The 18146-nt window shown below is 42.7% G+C and overlaps 1 protein-coding gene across 2 annotated transcripts in view; it reads right to left on the bottom strand.

Annotated features, from left to right (window-relative positions):
* Positions 1-18146, bottom strand: part of TNC (tenascin C) — an 87256-nt gene that overhangs the window by 9370 nt on the left and 59740 nt on the right. Inside the window, exons 15-21 of one of the 2 annotated variants that reach the window (XM_080940275.1) lie at positions 15230-15502; positions 13429-13701; positions 7318-7440; positions 6054-6197; positions 3725-3844; positions 1708-1851; positions 845-975 (exon numbers count right to left, since the gene is read on the bottom strand). In XM_080940275.1, the coding sequence (XP_080796401.1) occupies positions 845-975; positions 1708-1851; positions 3725-3844; positions 6054-6197; positions 7318-7440; positions 13429-13701; positions 15230-15502 (1208 nt within the window). The remainder of the gene's footprint in view (positions 1-844; positions 976-1707; positions 1852-3724; positions 3845-6053; positions 6198-7317; positions 7441-13428; positions 13702-15229; positions 15503-18146) is intronic. The other variant, XM_080940276.1, reaches the window with a different exon arrangement.

The raw sequence follows: 18146 nt of genomic DNA, 5'->3' as shown, positions 1-18146 counted from the left end.
GTAAGGGCACACTATGGGGTTCCCCCACAAATTGCCAGTACACAGCAGTTGATCTCTACACTGAACCCTAGCATCAACAAACCCTTATTTGCAGCTGAACTCCTAATCAGATTCCTTGTTCTTGGTTTAAGTATGAAAGGATGAGCTAGGACCAGGAGATGCTGGGAAGAAGTTTCTATCATGAACAGGGGAGACCAGACCAAATCACATCAACAAAACGAATGAATTCCAGAAGAAACCTAATCTGAGCTATAGACTACAATCGCGGTGACACGCGTTTCTCAGCTAAAGTGAAGCAGGCTATAAGGGAGATGCTACAACTAGCTAAGGGTGAGGAAAATAAGTAACCTAGCTTAGAAATACAGAAAAGCTCATGGAGGAGAGAACATGGGTAGTATTAATGTTACCAACAGATGCAGCTGGTCTTATCAAGTGACATTGCAAGGATGTGGTGAGATACGTCACAGTAGGTCAGGTGGTGACGCTGTATGTGGCAAAGATGGAGCAGAGGCTGTTGGTACTTTCACCGTGAAACATTAGATGACCGTAAGCCCGACTCCTAAAATGTCAAGTCTTATAAAACACTGCTGTTGATCTTGGCTGTCTCTCAGATAGCTTGAGACTGGTTAATGGGTGAAAGGCAGGCATGAGGTATGTGACTCACAAGGTCTGGTACCACTAATTTTTTATGTATGTATGTATGTATGTATGTATGTATGTATGTATGTATGTATTCATTTTAGGTCTTTAGTTGTATGGGAGTGAAGAAACAGTATCAGCTAACCCTTTCCCGCTTTGATGCTTATGTAGATGTTTTGCACAGCAAAGTGTGATTTACAGGTACCTTGACTGTACCGTCCACAGATTCATAGACCAGGAGGTATCCAGTGATCGATGCCCGGGGTGGTCTCCAGGTGAGAAGGGCGGTTTCCGACTGAACCTCAGTAGCAGTCAATTCTCTTGGGGAATCCAGGTCTGGAGAAGACAGTATGTAGCAAGTGAGCTAGTAGGTGTAGAGAAGAGAGCAAGAAAAGAACTGGCCTCAAGTCTGTTCCCTAACATTGACCATGGCCTTGAACAAGAAGCCTTTCTGATTATAAATGAGGCAGTTGAACCCTCAACATCCAAAGTCAAAGATTATATAAGTCCTACTGCCTCAAGGGTCCAAAAGACCCACACATTTCTGGATGGTTTCAGTTTGATTTGAGAAGAAATACAGGGCTGTGAAGGTCATCACTGACTCATTGTTTCTCACCATGAGGGCTGAGGAGTGCTAATATCGGTCCTCAACCCAACAGCAGGGACAATCCTTTACATCCCCAAGTGTCGAACTTTGTAAAAAGATCTCAATACATAAAACCCCAATGAAGTCTAAAAAAACTACCCTAAAAAAGTCTGAAAAACCATTTCCCGGCCTGGAGCACGGATCATTAAATGCTGGGTTTAGAGCCAGTAAGGAGTGTTTTTCCACTTATGAAACCTTCCTTCAGATATCTGATTCTCATCCATTGGGTCATTCCAGTTCAAGGGGAAATGGTATGCTTCTTTGGGTCTTGATTGAGTGGGCACTGGTGAATTTAACTCATGCTAATGTCATTATACTGCAAGGGCCATTTGGGGAGGAAGAGCAAGGGAGGGGATGTGCTTTAAGATGCAAGCTGTGGGTGGGCCATTCAGAAAGGACTTCCACTCTGGGTATTGTGGTACCTGTGGTAAACTTGGTAGCGATGGTAGAGCTCTTCTGGTCTCCTTTCTCTGCAAAGACACTCAGTGTGTACTCTGTGGCAGGCTCTAGGTCATGTAGCTTGTACTCCACTGTATTCCCAGACACTGTGCGTGTAACTGCTGGCACTAAGTATGAAACACACATGTGTGGCAGTTACCCCTTGACAAACAGCACATACCCCCCCTTCTAAGACACAACCTTTTCAGTGACCCCCCCCCCCACAACCAAGAAGGCTGGAGGTCTGAGGTGACTTATACACCTTCCTCTCTCTTGAGCACTCACATGGTTAAAGGTGGACTGTACAGAGAATGGCAACAGATTAAAAAGATGGGAAGATGCTTTCCCACGTAGGACGGTAAACTGGCTGGAAAAGTGTGCTTGAGGCACTAGGATGAGCTCCAGGAGAGTTGTAGGAAGCATCTCTAAGTCTTGGGTATTCAGGCTCAAATCAGTAAAAGCCACTTCTAGCCCCGCCCCTTTTCTTATCATTCCTCTTACAAAGTACCAAATGCTGTCCAATCAAGGATTACCAAATCATCGAGGCTAAGGGGTGTCAGTAATGGGGAACAGAGCCCATCAATGGCTTTAAGGCCTAATAGATCCATTGCCTTGGAAAAAGACAAATATCCATCTTATAATCATAGGAGGCTCCTGTTCTGCTTTGTTAAGACTGGTGTTTTGCAGACAGAGAATTTTACATGTAAAAGCAGGAGGAATCCCTGGCAAACTACAAGTTGGGCCACTTTGCCTTCTTCTCAACAAGCCCCGCCCTCTTTAGCCGGGTCTCCATTAGCCCTGATCTAAAAGTTCCACCATTCCCTACCACCATAAGCTGTTGTTCAGAGGGAGATAGCACCATTCTCTGGGTCTCTGAAGAATTTCCTTACAGGGAATAACAAAGAGGAGAGTGAATGAGCTAAACTTTCGCCTCCTGCCCCACCAATTCTCTTTTCTCATGAAACTCAAGAGTATTGTCGGGCTAAACTAAGACCACCCCCTGACACTCACACACAACCCCACCATAGGTATGGTGTCCTGTAATATTGTCAGTGAAAGCCAGTCTTGAGCCATAAAATGTGAAACTTGGAAAATGAAATAACAGAATCCTTTCTAGACTAGCTCATCATAAATATATGGTCAAAATTAGAGACAGGGGGTCTTTTGCCTCCTTTGATTTGCATTTGATTGCACTTGATTTACTTCACGGTGCTTGTGTTTGGTTGATGGTCTCAGCAAGAGTTTAATTTGCCCGCTGGGTAAGTTGGTACAGATGGTTGCAGATTCTTTCAATCGAATTTGTTTCCGTTAGGCCCTCCCGTGGCCTCTGCAAAGGCTAGGCAACCCAGGACCTCCTGATGCCATTTGGTTAAGCCCTGAGATTCTGGAAACCTTCTTTGTAAAGATTAAGGGCTGCATTTGCTAGAGCCTGTTTCTTTTTGATGTGCTTTGAATATGAAATGCCCCCAAAGGCTCATGTGTTTGAAAACTTTGTTTCTAGTTGGTGGCCTCATTTGTCAAGGTTTCGGTAGAGTGAGGAGGTGGAGCCTACTCAAGGAAGTGAGCTACCTGAGGTAGGCTTTAAGGTTTTATCTCGGGCCCCATTTCCTGTTTCCTGACTGTGGATACCTTGTGACCAGCAGCTTCCTGTTACTGCTGCCAGTACTTTCTAGACTGCTGGAGTTATCTTCTTGAATTAGAATCCAGAGTAAACCCTTTCTCTCTTATATTGGTTGTCAGGTTTGGTTTCAGCAACGAGAAAAGTAACTCAAGAGTCTAGCAAGGTGGGATGGGTCAGCAAAGCATGCAAAACTCCAAATGAGCTTGGTTTTCATTTTTCTATTCACTTGAATGGCTTACCCAGGCCTCTTGAGGATACAGTGAAGATTACAGTTTACCACTGGGTTTTGCCATCTCGTGGCTCATTGAAGGGGAAATGGGAGAAGGCTGCAGCAAGACAAACCCTCGTCCGAGTGTAGAGAATATGGGATAGAATCTTACCTCTGTCCCCTGTGTAGGAGATGACGTAACTGTCCACGGTGGCTATGGATGGCTGCCATATGGCCAAGGCTTCTGAGTCTGTGATGTTGGCTGTCAAAAGACCAGATGGACCATCCAGAGCTGGAAAGAAATATGGGAGAAGAATCCATCATGTTAGAGGATGACATTAGAGGACACTTGCTTGTATGGGCTCAGAGTCGGGCTCATGGAACAGGCTAACGTGGCTTATATCATGACCCCTTTCCTTGTTGTTGTGTTATTTTCGGTCTCTATTTCCCTCACCTGTAAAATGGGCATGATAATACTGGCTGGCTCTTTCTTTTTGACTTGTTTGTGATGTTATGGGTAGGCAGTTCCTAAGCAGTGTTTAATGTGGGACAAGGGTTATCATCATGATTTGTGTTCCCTTTTCCAGGAAAGGAACATAAATAAACATACACAGAGGAGACTTGTATGGTCACAACTGCCTGGGGCTTTTCTAGACTTTGGGTGATATCTTTTTTTTTTTTTTTTTTTTTTTTTTTTTTTTTTTTTTTTTTTTTTTTTTAGGGGATCTCATAGCTAATCTGGAAGTCACTCAGTTCAAATTCTATTATGGCTAAATTTCCTGTCCTCCATGTCTTCAGAAAGGCCACTTCACTGAAGAATGAAACATGGCTCAGCATTTGCTATCAGTGATATACTTGTTCAAAGTTTTAGCCTGTTATTTCAGTCCTTGGGAAGACGAGGCCAGAGGATGGCGAGCTGATGGCCATCCAAAGTGACACAGTGACAGTGTCTCAGACAACAATGACAAATGTGTGCTAAAACAACAGATATTATATATCTGTATGGGATGTGTCCATGTAAGTGCAGCTGTTCTAGATGTTGGTTATGGAGTCTTGGAATTAAATTCAAGGACTCAAAAGAAGGGCAGTATATGCTCTTAAAAGCTAAGCCACTGCTCTGGCTCTTGGGGGTTACTTTCAAATGACCCGTATTGTCAAAGGATATTCCAGGGGTTTTAGTCTCTGGCTCCTTTTAAAGGAACATGTTGCCTGCTCAGTTTCTTCCTAAAATGTTGAGCTGAATGTGGAATCTTTCTGTTATTTGTTAAAACAATAACTTGAGTACTCCCTCAAGAGTCTAAGAGACAGGATGGCCAACACCAGCAGCTCAGCTCACAAACTGGTACCTGAGCCTCAGGGAACTGGCCAAAGAGCCAGGAAGTGACAAACCAGTGTCAGGGAGTCAATACTATTCCCTCCAAAGTGTCTTCCTGATTCTCTCATGTGCATACAGACCCTTCTTTAACTGGACCTGACAATGAGGCCTTGGGAGGAGACACACCCAGCTTTTGTGTCCTTTGCTGTGGAGAATTATCAATGCAAGATTTCTTAGGGAAAACAGAAGCCCAAGTGGAGAGCAGACAGGACTTTGAGTCCAGATAGGATGTTTTAATTGTACATTACCATCTCTTGCATGGAAGTAATATATTTTTGAAATTTCCTGGGAGGCCTATTCTTTGGGTCCCTGAATAAACTGGGTTGGACCATTTGTCATATCTCAAAGAATAAATTGTTCAGTGACAGAGACCTCTGAAGCAAAGATTTCCACTTCATTCTCCCACAATAACATCCATTATTCTTAAATTAGATGTTAACAGGAAAACAACCTTTATTTTGAATGGTTGATAGGGTTGGTCCGAGTGACCCTTGTTTGTTTCCCCATGTCTAGTCATCTTGCTTTGTAATGCCCTCATGTGTCAGGTGCCTCTCCTACAAGCTGGGGATGAATACAGCAGCGAGGAGACACTGCATCAGGCTTGTCAACAGTGTCTTCATTGCAGCAGCTGCCCAACAGAGGACAGCGTGGCCACAGTTCTCACCATCCCATATCTTCAGAAGCACATGCTCTGAGGGGTGTTCACAATGCTTCCAGGCAACAGGGGGAAGGAGTGAGGTGACAGGTAAAGTTGTCCTTATACTTACTGACCCCTTGCAACACTGAAGTGGGAAGCAGAATTGTGCCCATTTTGCAGAGAAGTTCATCGGGCCTCAGAGAAATTAACGGAGAGCTCGTGTGGTTAACACATGGAAGTTTCAGGGTCTCAGTATGGTTCCTATACTTCACTCCTTTCCACAGTAGCACAGGGAATGGAGTCCAGAGGACATTCAGGACATCTCTGGGGCAACTCAGTTTATTAAAGGCTAAGGATGAACCACAGGGAGCTGCTGGATGCTCTGATTCCAGCTCATTTTCCACTGGGATTCCAGGAGCAAGGTTTTGGAATTCTGTCATAGTCATCATGCTGAGGACAAGGAGGAAACACTGGTCAGGGGGTACACACCTGTGATTAGAATTCCTGAGACTGGATCGCTTTCTTCGAATCCTTTCATGGCAATCACGCTGACGTGATATTCCACCCCAGGGCTAAGCTTCACCAGTCGGGTCTCAGTGTCTGTTCCATCCACAGTCACCATAGATGGGGCACCTAGAGATGATCGAAAGCAAGATCAGGGGAGCCTCTTCCACACTTCCTTAGGGAAGTTATGGCCTCCAAACTGGGTGGATCCAACTTGGGAATGAAATTATATCTTTATTCAATTTCATTTTCTTGAGTTCATCTCCTTTCATCCCACCCTCTGGCATGAAGGAAAAGACCTTCCTTTTTGTATAACGCTTTTTTCCACTGGTACAGATGCCAAAACCCCAGTCAGGAAAGGAAAAAATCATGAAGTCACAGCATACTAAAAATGGCAAGTTTTCTTTTGGGAAGGAGCTGGCATGTTGCTCAAGTTTTATTTAATTTTTTTCTTTTCCCTCCATAAACTATATGGGGAGCTCACAATATAACATAGATCCAAGCTACTAAACTCAGTGGATTCACTGAAGATGCTACAGATCCATTACTTAGAGAGATTTTAGTCATGATAAAAAAAGGATGGTCCCAGTTAAATTTGTACTCTTAAATTTATTAGGAAGTCTGGAATTTATATTTCCCAGAATTTTAGGATGGGTGAAAAGTTTGCAGTCCAGTTGGCCAAATGCCCAGTGGAGATACTACAACATCACTGTTACCAACCAGTCTGTCTTTACAAACCTCCACCAAGAGGTAGCTCACTACCTGCTAGGTTGTGTTCGGACTATACTTCCCTGAGGTCTTCATTACAGTCTGTGTGTTCCAAGTTCTGACGTTGCTAAGACTCAGTTCTCCACCCTGTATCGAGACAGGAGGATATGGCCTCTAAGGGTAAAACCTCACACATATCTCAGACTAGCTTTCCAGATGACTGTGATCAAAAAGAAGAAAAGATTGTTTATATAAATCCCCTTGGGTTCAAAAATACTAGGGGATCATTTTCTCAGAGTTTTTTTTCTTTTTACAATTTTAAGTCCACATAGAGTGTTAATAAGGTGACATTTCCCAAGATAGTTTCTTCCAAAATATCTTTACAAAGTGTATTTTTCTAGATGACCTCAGAAAGAGGGAAGTCGCTTTCATTAGCCATGATGTTTGGAGGGGGTGTGATAAGAGCAACCAGGGTCTCATTTGCCATTTAACCCCTATTTTGCAAGTTCTCCCCATTCTCTTTCATTTCTAGGTCCCCTACCTCCTGTCATAGGCACATAGGTGATCCGGAAGCTCTCCACTTGAGCGGTAGGTGCCCTCCAGCTGACGGTGGCAGCATTTTCAGTGATGTCTGAGAACATGATTTCCTTCGGAGAACCCATAGCTGTCAAGGAGAAAACAAAACAAAAACCCTGAAACATTGCCTATGCTGTTCATTAGTAGTTTTTTTCTGGATTCCTTGCCCAGGAGCCTTTGGTATCTAGAGTTGATGACTGAACCAAGCCTCAGGAATAGAGAGTACATGGTCATCCATGGGTGCCACTGTGACATGAAAGAAACTCACAGCAGATAAAGTGACCATGTAGACCAGGTGACTGTGGGCTTCATTGTCATTTGGCTTCACCCAACATGGATGTTAGCTCTTGGCCAGTTTTCACAGAGGAGAGAATGGCTTCCCAGATCTCAACAACTTACTCTGATCTTATTTTTAGCATTTTTCTGATCTTTTGTTTTTTGTTTCTTTTTCTAGGTAAGACATAAAAGCTTATGGTTCTTTCCAGATCGTAAGGATTATTCCTGATATAGACACCCATGAAATAAAAATTCAGTTGTAGCCTTTATATAAAGGACTAAAGTCAGTCTCTCTTCTCTAACATTCTGCTGATGGTCTTTCTGGATCACTGCACTGGGCAGCCTAGCATACGGAAATTAAGCTTACTTGGTAACTGATTTTGACAGCCCACTCATGTATCTTTAAGGAGATCCAAAGCCAATAAGCAAGGTCAGGTCATTACTAAACTTGTACCAATGGATACTGAGTCTACCAGTGAGAAGCCCATGACCAGAGGGAAGTTCTTCTGCCTTCATTTCTCCTCCCCAAATCTGATTTCCTTTGCCTTCTCTCTGTGTATTTTGCCTGCATGCTTCTAACTCAGGAAACAATCTGGAGTCTCTAGGGAGCCTGTGTCTTTGTCACTGCCCTGTTTCAGCCCATGTTAGGTCATTAATCTTGGAAATAGGTAGAGTTTTTCTGAACCTTGCTCCCTATCCATATTTGTCTTTTTATTTCTTATCTAAGACATTTGCTCCTATAGCTTTTTATTCTGTGACCAAGAAACTAACCGGATCTCTGTGGCTACCTCTCCTTTTTAAAATTCTCCCTGTCCAGGCAAATCTTTTCTTTTTTTAAGCCACAGAGTCTGAGGAACATACAAGATCTTAATTGTTCAAATACCCCTGAGAGGCTGGGCAGCCTGGAACAAGTCTCTTCCCTTCTATGAGCTTCAGTTGCTACATTCCTCCAATGATGAAAGTGGTACCCACAGGAATGTTTTGAGGATTAGTAGAGATAATGGGTGAAAACCCTTAGTAAAGACTCAGCATGTAGAGAATTCACTAGATGCAATTGTTCTCTTGGTTTTCTTCATGTGAACTTTCCCTACAAGGCTACCCAGACGTCACCTCCCAGGAAAGATCTAGATGAGTCTAGCTGAGAGCAGGACCCTACGGATGTACATAAACCCTGCCTTGGAGGATTTCCCATGGCTTACTCAATTCACTGACTCGTTCTAACTGGAGACCGTGCTGACTGATGTAGGTTATGCTCTATTTTACAATCCGTGTCTTATAAGCAAAGCTTTCTTCTTTGGATCTCAGTTTTCTCATCTAGTCAATGGCAACAATACCTACACTGTCTTAGATTCTGGAAGGACGCAAGGCATTATCCATTACTCACTCAGGGGCATGTGTTTGGTAAGAGGTAGAAGGAAAGCCACAGTACATTATCTATAGCAATATACAATAGTGGTGGAATTCCAGGAGCAGTGGGCATGCTATTTTTATACTAAAGAGCTTCCTAGGTGTTTGTTACTTCAGTGTGTTTTTCTGCTATGGGGTCCTGAAGTTCTGAGCCCTACCACAGATAGCTAAGCGCAGTCACAGCTGGTACAAGTTGGAGAGGAGCTGGGGCTGTAGCATAACAGGCAAAAGTCTAATTGCACAAATACGAAGGTCTGAGTTTCAATGTCTAGCATCCACATACAAGCTGGGTAGATACAATGGCTTGTCTGTAACCCCAGTTCTCAGGAAACAGAGGAAAGAGATCTCCTCCCCTTCTGTGAGCTTCAGGTAGCTAGACCCACTGAATTGGCAAACTGTGGGTTTTAGTGAGAGATCTTGCCTCAGTATATAATGTGGAAGGTGACGGAAGAAGACCTACAACCTCTACCTCTGTAATCATGACCACACGTGCATTTGCAATCTCTCAGACAGGTGTGAACACACATGCATGTCATACATACATGCAAGAGACCTATGTAATAATGGTTTCTTTATAATTAGACTCAATTAAAAAAAACTTCCAGTAGCTAAATACATGGACTTAAAAAAATAACCCTTAAAGTGATTTTTGCTTGCTCTTCATATAAAACCTTGCCTCTCAAAAATCTCTAATGAATGTCTTTTGTTATTGGCGATTGCCAACCATCTAAAACTTAGTTTTCTTCTTATAAATTTGCATTGGTCATATAATATGTATTTGGCTTATGCTCAGTAAGGAGATAGCTGGTGGATTTATGGGCAAGAACTAATCTTGGTATGAATTCCACCTTGGGTTTATCTCCTACAAATACCTTAGCACACTAGGACTTAATACTTACATCTGTAAAATGGAGCTGAACATGGTACTCCTTTGGTCTACCAGTGTACTGAACATTTAGTAAAGTGCCTGGCTGTGTGTGGCATGCATTGTGTGTTTCTCATTTGATGGCTTCCCCCTTTGTGTTTCCTAGAAAAGGTGTGATTCTGAATCAGGGGTGTTGAACATGAAGAGCCTGTGTCATATGGAAGGGGGATGTGCTGAGTACATCCTGTGAGTGTACGGGCCAGCTTCCAGAAACGTTGGAATTGTAGCTGTGTGGTGTGGCTTCAAGTCTATCTTGATTGAAATGGGGTTGGAGAGTTTAGAGGAAAAGTGGGCAGGTTAGAGTAGAGACTATTCTGGAGTTTGAGAAAAGTGGTGTCAACTTCACATTGGCCTCATGCTTGGAAGAGGGCCCTAGGAACAATGAGCGTATTGACAGAGACTGGGACAAGCCATGGAAATACTTTCAGGTCCTTACTCTGAACTCCTTTGGTGGGCTGCAAGGTTCTCCAGAAGAGAACAGATGTTAACAGGACTGCTTGCCTGTTTAGCAGGAACCCTCAGGATCATGTACGGGACCCTGGCAATGTTTCTCTCTCTAGAGGAAGAAGCTTCTGCTCAAAGAACTCAATTCATGTTGAAATATGTCTATTTGTATATTTCTGGAGAGACAAGAGAGTGGTATTATTTATTACCTCTGCATAGAGCCACTGTGCAGCTGTATAGGCAGAATCTAATGTTCTATACTTCTAAGTGTTTGTTTTCTGTTGTCCATTAAAAACAAAATTGACCGGTCACCAAGCATATAATAGCTTATGTTGTTGCAACAGGCAAAGGAAGAGTTAAACACTCGTTATTCATGGCCTGTTTAAATCTTATGTCTACCTTTGGGTTAAATTTTGGTTTCCAGATGAGGGTCTTGAGATTTGCCGAAGGTCAAGGTCACACAGCTGCTAACCGGGAGAAACATGGCTAGGCTCCAAGAGTTTGCCCAGGGACTACTGGATAACTACTAGATTGCACTGCCTTCCTTGATGTTCTGGTTACTCAAGAGTAGACAGCTGATAGCCAGAGAGAAATATCTTATGAGGGGGAATCACAGGAAACCATTATCAGGAGGTAAGAGGGACAGGTTGCTGCTGAGGGGGGCTCACAGTGGTTTGAGGGAAGAGAGAGAAGAGAAGGAGGGGGCTGACGCCATGTCTTCTGGCCTCTCCTGGTCCTGGAGCATGGGTGTGCAAGCATACACAAACCCATTGCTTACGCACAGTGCAATATACACATGTGCTTTTCTCTTTGGCTGTGAATTTAAGACCCCCCCCAAAGGGGGTCTTCCTAACAAAGCAGGCTTTGGTGTTTCTTTTGTTCTTAACAATGCAAATCAACTCATGATTATTCTATTTGTTTTTCTTTAGAACTACAAGGCTTATAAAAAAATTAGCAAAACAAAAGCAGTGATCAGGGCTTTGAAGAGCAGTGTTTATAAACCAAGATCAGTCCCTGCTTCTGATCTGGAGCCATTCTGTGTCAGTCACAGGGAGATGGCGATGAACATTGGGGTGGGTTACTCTAACCACATACGCTAACCACTGTGCCACCAGTGTATGATCTGGGGCTACTGTCCACAGAAAGAGCAATGTTTTCCTCTTGCTACATTAATGCACTGTCTCCTGTCTACAGGCACTGGCTGTAGTTTCTTTGGGCAGATGCTTGCATACTGTCTCTTGTTACAACACTGTACTGTGCCGTGGTGCAGAGATGATGGTTCAGTCTGTAGCATGCTTACCACATAAGCAGGCTGATCTGACCACAACCCCAGCAGTCACACAAAATACTAGACATAGTGTCATACTTGCGATCCAATCATTGGGGGAGACAGTGACAGGATCCCCGGAACTTGCTGGCCTGTCACTCTAGCTGGATGGGTAAGCCGTGGGTCTCAGTCAGAAGTACAGTATTAAAAAACGTAAGGTGGGCTGGGGAGATAGCTCGGTGGGAAGTGTGAGGTGCTGGGTGGGAGTCTCTTGCACCTGCATAAGAAGCCAGGCATGGTGGCCATGTGTGTTAACTCGAGTGCTATGTGCTCATATGGGTAGAGAAATCTCTCGAGCTTGGTGGCCAAAAGCCCAGCTCCGTGGTCAGTGACATACCTTGTCTCAATAGAGCAACGTAGACAGTGATACAGAAGGACACCCTGCTTTCTTCCCTGGCCTCTGTGCACACACAGGCATGAGCAGCTGCATATTCCGACTTTTGCACACACATAGATACTATATATATATATATATATATATATATATATATATATATGACACACATAATATATCTCAGTCTGTATCTTTGTCTCTGTAACATGTACACTCACACACACAGAGACACATACAGACACACACAAACACAGACACAGACACACACACACACACACACACACACACACACACCACAAACCATCTTCTGCATATTCATACAACAAAACATTTCTTAACATAGGGAGCTGGGTCTAATATACCCTGTCTATCAGATGTAGACAGTGTATGTATTCACTGCTTACCTGTCATTTTGGTTGCTCACTGAAACAATCACAGTCATACCGCCTCAATAAACTCACTATAGTAGCATGACCTTGGGCAGAGCACTTGGGCTTTCTGGGTCTCAGGTCAATAGACAAGGTGGAGATCCTTTGTGTATAGTCCATACTTCCCGGTGATTATCCTTTTCTTGGCATTTTCTGATTCCTTCCTCAGGCTCCTGTGCTGGAGCTGTCTCTATGCAACGCCATCCCGACTGCTCCTCGGTTTTCTAAAAGTACCATATTCCAGGTCTTTGTTCTTCCCTCTAAAGAGTCACATGCTTTTATGTCCATAGTAAGGATGTATCTGGGAACCTTTTCCTTTCTCCTTAGCTGATAGGAAAAGGGGTCTTATTTCCCCCATAGAGAGCTCTTACACGCAGAGTCTGTTCATACTCTGGGAAGACTGTCCTGCCAGCCTTACCAGTTCCAACCTTCCATTTGTTAACCACAGTATTGATGGCTTAGGTGGCACATTTTATAAAATGTTATAATCCTTGCAGGCCTTGCTTCCGTATCTCCACCACCCCTCCCTTATCCAGTGTGACTGGAACATCTGACCAGAGAACAAGGGACTGCATTCTTGGATACTATGAGACATAAGAAAGTTTTGGGGATTTAAAACGTTCAATGATTGTCAAGATGCAGATATAGGAGGAACACTATGACGTCCTTTACACATCACAAGTCCCATGTTGTGGATTGTACATGAATTAACTCACTAAATCCTCTCCACCCTGATAAGTAACAAATCATACACTTTTTTTTTTTTTTTGGCACAGCAAATTTGTCCATACAGTCTAGGAGAACACAGTTAAAGGAATTAGGATCTAACAGGTTCAGCCCTACAGGAAGAAGAGTCCTAGTCTTGAATTTCCTCTTTCCTCTCCTGTTTGTTTATAGACCCCACTGTTGCCATGGCACCTGCTTGTTTACAGTACCTGTTGTTGCTATGGCACTGACTGGCTGGGATCGCCTTCCACGGCTTATTCCATAGAGTTCAATTTCGTACTCAGTGGCCTCTCTGAGACCTGTTATGTCCCTGGTACGTTCGGGGGAAGGGAGGGTTATTTCTTGTGGTTCGGATTGCTTTTTGGTATCTCTGATCCTGATAACAAAACTGTCAAATATCCCTTCATCAGCAGTCCAAGACAGACGGAAACCGTCCGGAGTGGCATCTGAAACTAGAAGGTGGTCAACTTCCGGTTCAGCTTCTAGGGGGAGAGAAGGTGGTGGAAGAAAAGGAGGAGACAGAGCATTAATTAGCTATCCATGCAGTCTTCCCTCTGGTGGAGTATGAGAATGCAGTGCTGCCTCCGTTTTCAGAGACAGAGTGTCCTGAGATACCGGGAAAGAAAATCATTCCACATTAGGAAGTCTAGTAAGGGGAGGAAAAGGAAAACACCGAGTTGACACATTCAATACAAGCCAAGCATACGCTTGCATCTGTGAGTTTTGTCTAAGAGTAACTGTATCAGTCTACATCTGGACCCATATTGGTCCCTCCCATGCATTATTAAACAAGTTCAAAGCCATAACTTGTTTACATCTGCTTTTTGTCTTCCAGTGGCTGAGTGCCCATCCGCTGTGAGCTCCCTGTTTCTTTTCCTTTTGAAAAGACAAATAAACCAACTTTAATGATCTGTGGAGCTGTCCATGATGATTCTGATGATTATATTTCCCTCAAGCCCTAGTTAAATGCCTTAAAATGTTATGGTCTTTTGGCTTTGTTCTACAGAGCTGCTCTCCAGAAAAAGGCCCCTCTTATTTCCTGTTTGATTTTATTTCCTTGCTAGTTTACCATTCAGATGGTAGGATGAGGCTTAGAACCTCTTGAGATGTAATTATATAGACGTTGTACCCAGAGTTTCATTTTGCTAACTAGACAAAACTCGATGTCAAAATAAATGTGAAGCTGAGTTTCCCAAAGCATGCTCAAAGCAAACTATGCCTGTTCTAACCCCATCCTTTACAAAGCATTCCTTGTCAGACAAGTTTGGGAAATACTGCCCTCTGCAAGACACACAATAGGAGATTCTGAAAAGCCTGTGTGGTCAAAGATCCTATTTCCAAACTTAACTGAACACGAAATGTCATCAAATGAGATCTTTAAAGCTTGTTTTCTCTAGAGATACTTTGGGAAACACAGTTTTTTGACTGTTAGAATTATTAATGTGGTATTTCTGTAGGAGGTATTAGCCTTGAGAACATTATGGATTTAGTCTGTGTTGAAGAAGCTCTGGTATTAGTTTTGTTTTTTTAAGAGTCCAGTATAATTAATTTCATTTAGTTACCAATGATAAGACCACTGTGTAAGTTGGTTAAGATCACAGGTTGAGACTTTGGAATAGTAAAGATTTTTAAAAATATACTCACTGGCATTTTTTTTTTTTTTTTTTTTTTTGTGAAGGCTGAAATGCAGCTGGGAACCAGCCAGGATGAACACAAATAAAAGTCATTGTAAGAAGCATGTGAGAGCTACAGGCAAGACATGGACTAAAGACTTTGGAACATTGAAGGGAAACATTTCGACCTTCTCCTTTCTAGGATGTGGGGGAGGGGTGTCAGTACGCAATAGATTTTTTTTTTAAAGGGGAAAGCATGTGGATAACACGAGAGAACAAGCTACATCTGTGGATTAAGTAGAGAACACAGACAATGTTAAAATCACAGGGATCTGTAGACAGACTACACAGAAAGGAACCAGGAAGAGGAGCGGTTGGCTCTCTTGAATTGAAATACCTGTAATGGTCTCAGCCCTCAAGGGCTTTGTTTGGTGCCCTTGGGTGAAGCCAGAGACCAGGACCTCATAGCCAATGCCAGTTATGAGGCCTCTAAGCTCCAGCTTCCTCTGGGCTCCCGAAAGTGTGAATTCCTGGGGGTCCAGCAGCTTCCCAGAATCGACCACGGTTACTAGAAAGCTGTCAAAGGCATTCTCCGATGCCGTCCAAGAAACTGTGAACCCGTAGGGGTTAGTGTCGGAAATGGTTAAGTTTTCCAGAAGGGGCAAGGCCTCTGAAAGAAGGGAGGAGTGAAAATGACTCAGGTTAGCAGCACTGATCTGGCTGGGGCAGTGTGCAGCCCCAAGAACACAGATAGATTCCCAGTCAACCATCCAGCGAGATAAATACCCATGACTCCAAGAACACAGATAGAGTCCCTGTGAATTACCTCGTGAGTTAAATGTTCATGACTCCAAGAACACAGATAGATTTCCTGTCAATCATCTAATGAGTTAAAGGTTCATGACTTTAAGAACACAGATAGATTTCCCATCAATCACCCCATGAGTTAAATGCTCATGATTCCAAGAACACAGATAGATTCTCTGTCAGTCACCTCATGAGTTAAAGGTTCATGACTCCAAGAACACAGATAGATTTCCCATCAATCACCCCATGAGTTAAATGCTCATGATTCCAAGAACACAGATAGATTCTCTGTCAGTCACCTCATGAGTTAAAGGTTCATGACTCCAAGAACACAGATAGATTCCTCATCAATCACCCCATGAGTTAAATGCCCATGACTCCAAGAACACAGATAGATTCCCCATCAATCACCCCATGAGTTAAATGTCCATGACTCCAAGATTACTTTCACATTCTAGTCAAGTATCCCTTCAGTTAAATGCACAGGAAAGAAACATTTAGTAATAATGTCTTGGGTGCCTTGGTTTCTAAATGGCTGACTGAGTTGGCCCACATCTCACCTCAGCAAGATATGATAGAGCAAGGCCTTCAGCTGAGCCTAACTTGGGCCATCCATATCTCACTATACAAATAGGACACCTGTGTCACTTTGAAACCTTTATCTTCTTGTTTCTTGTTTTAAAGCATTTCAGACTTTTAAAAAATTGGTTATACTTTGTAAAGTATATTCCATATCTTAATCTGGTTCATATTTTGAATATAATCATTTGGGCCAACTACAGAGTGATACTGTTTTCATAAACTGGGATCACAGAAGCAATAAAATTTGTCGTGTTTTATTTGTCCAAATTAATGGCTTATGTTCACAAACCAGGAGGGGATTCTAAAGTTCAGCAATTCTTACATTGTTCATTTTTTTTCTGGATTAAGTTAGAAAGCAAGAGCATATTTTGCTCTCTTGGTTTCAGGCTTTAACTATTCACCTAACATTTGTGTCCTAAACACACTTACTTCCTAGTGGCTGAGGGGCCTTTTCACATACTTGGGGTTTCTAAAGAGTGACCTTATGGCAGTCAAGTTTCTGAAAACAAGTCTCAGTTGAGGAGGCTACAGATCATTGATCCAGTCTAACAATACAGCAATGCTGTAAGGTACGTGTTGCTAACTGTCTGCTGGCCTTCAGGACATCAGTGGGAACAGACACTCTCTGAGTTTTCTAAGGCCTTCTTGCTCCAAGCTTTGTGTTCTGCACATCGAAACCAATGCTTAAATCAGTAAATGCCGTCCAGTGTTCTGGTATATCAGTGTGTCACAGCTCTGATAGGAAAGATGAGAAAAGACCAGTGTACCCTCATCCAGTGCATAGCAATGCTGAATGTACTTAATTTATATCAAAGGGGAGAGGGGCGGAAATTCCATGCCCAAGTCTACTTTAGTAGCATGTAATTTAGAATCTGTCTTTTCTTTTATTTTCTTCCTTCCTTCCTTCCTTCCTTCCTTCCTTCCTTCCTTTCTTTTCTTTCTTTTTCTTTCTTTCCTCCTTTCTTCCTTTCTTCCTTCCTTTCCTTTCCCCTTCCTTCCTTCCTTCCTTCCCCCTTCCTTCCTTCCTTCCTTCCTTCCTTCCTTCCTTCCTTCCTTCCTTCCTTCCTTCCTTCCTCTCTCTCTCATGTTGTTGCAGCTAACTGAGAAGTTTCAAAGTTATAAATGCCCTCACACTAATGCCTATGGTCAAATCCCTTTAGGATATGAAGACACTGTTTAAATAGAAGTGGTTGACATCTCAATGAATACGTGAGTGAATGCCTTCATCCATGAGCAGAGACTTAAACTTTGCTGTGGCTTGGACTTCCTGTGCTGATTTTGAAACAGTTGATGTTTATTTTGAGAGAGTTTTTTTTTTTTTTTTTTTTTCTCATAAGATTTCCCAAGAGCTGTAACTCTATCAAAGCAAATATGAAATTGTTTTTACCGTGCAAACAGTCTTGGTTTGTTAAACAAGGATCTCAAATATTGCTTTTGTTTAGATAAGTGGTACCTTTCTTTGATAGCTGGCCCCCGTAACTCCATGCCATCAAAGTAGTGAATTCCAGTGAAAACAGGTACTTTCAGGTCAACTAGTCAATCAAGGATTTGTTTACCCGCCTTTCCTGTTCATTTTCATTTCTTTTTGGTAAGCCTCTTTCAAAATGTAGTGCCTTTTCAGATTCTGGATTAACAGAAACAATGCTGTAACTGGATCTATGTTTCCTTCCTGAGGGCTGTTCTTTCAGCCTCCCTGGCTTCTCTCTGTTCTGTGGGAGGTCCTTTAGAAGGTGACATGTAAGGGCCTGATAGGGTCTGCGTGCTTAGGGTAGAAAGAGTCCTCTCACTCTATTATTTCTGCTGTAAAAAACAAATAAAACCAGCTTAAATTCACATTTGATCATTGAAAAGAAAAAAAATTATTTAAAATCCTATGCTACACAATACCCAGCATTCTACTAAGAGGAAGTTGTAAGGCATGTTTC

The sequence above is a fragment of the Micromys minutus genome (assembly GCF_963924665.1).
Source record: "Micromys minutus genome assembly, chromosome: 28".
In the NCBI taxonomy this organism is placed as follows: domain Eukaryota; kingdom Metazoa; phylum Chordata; class Mammalia; order Rodentia; family Muridae; genus Micromys; species Micromys minutus.
This window is presented reverse-complemented; position numbering and strand designations above follow the sequence as displayed.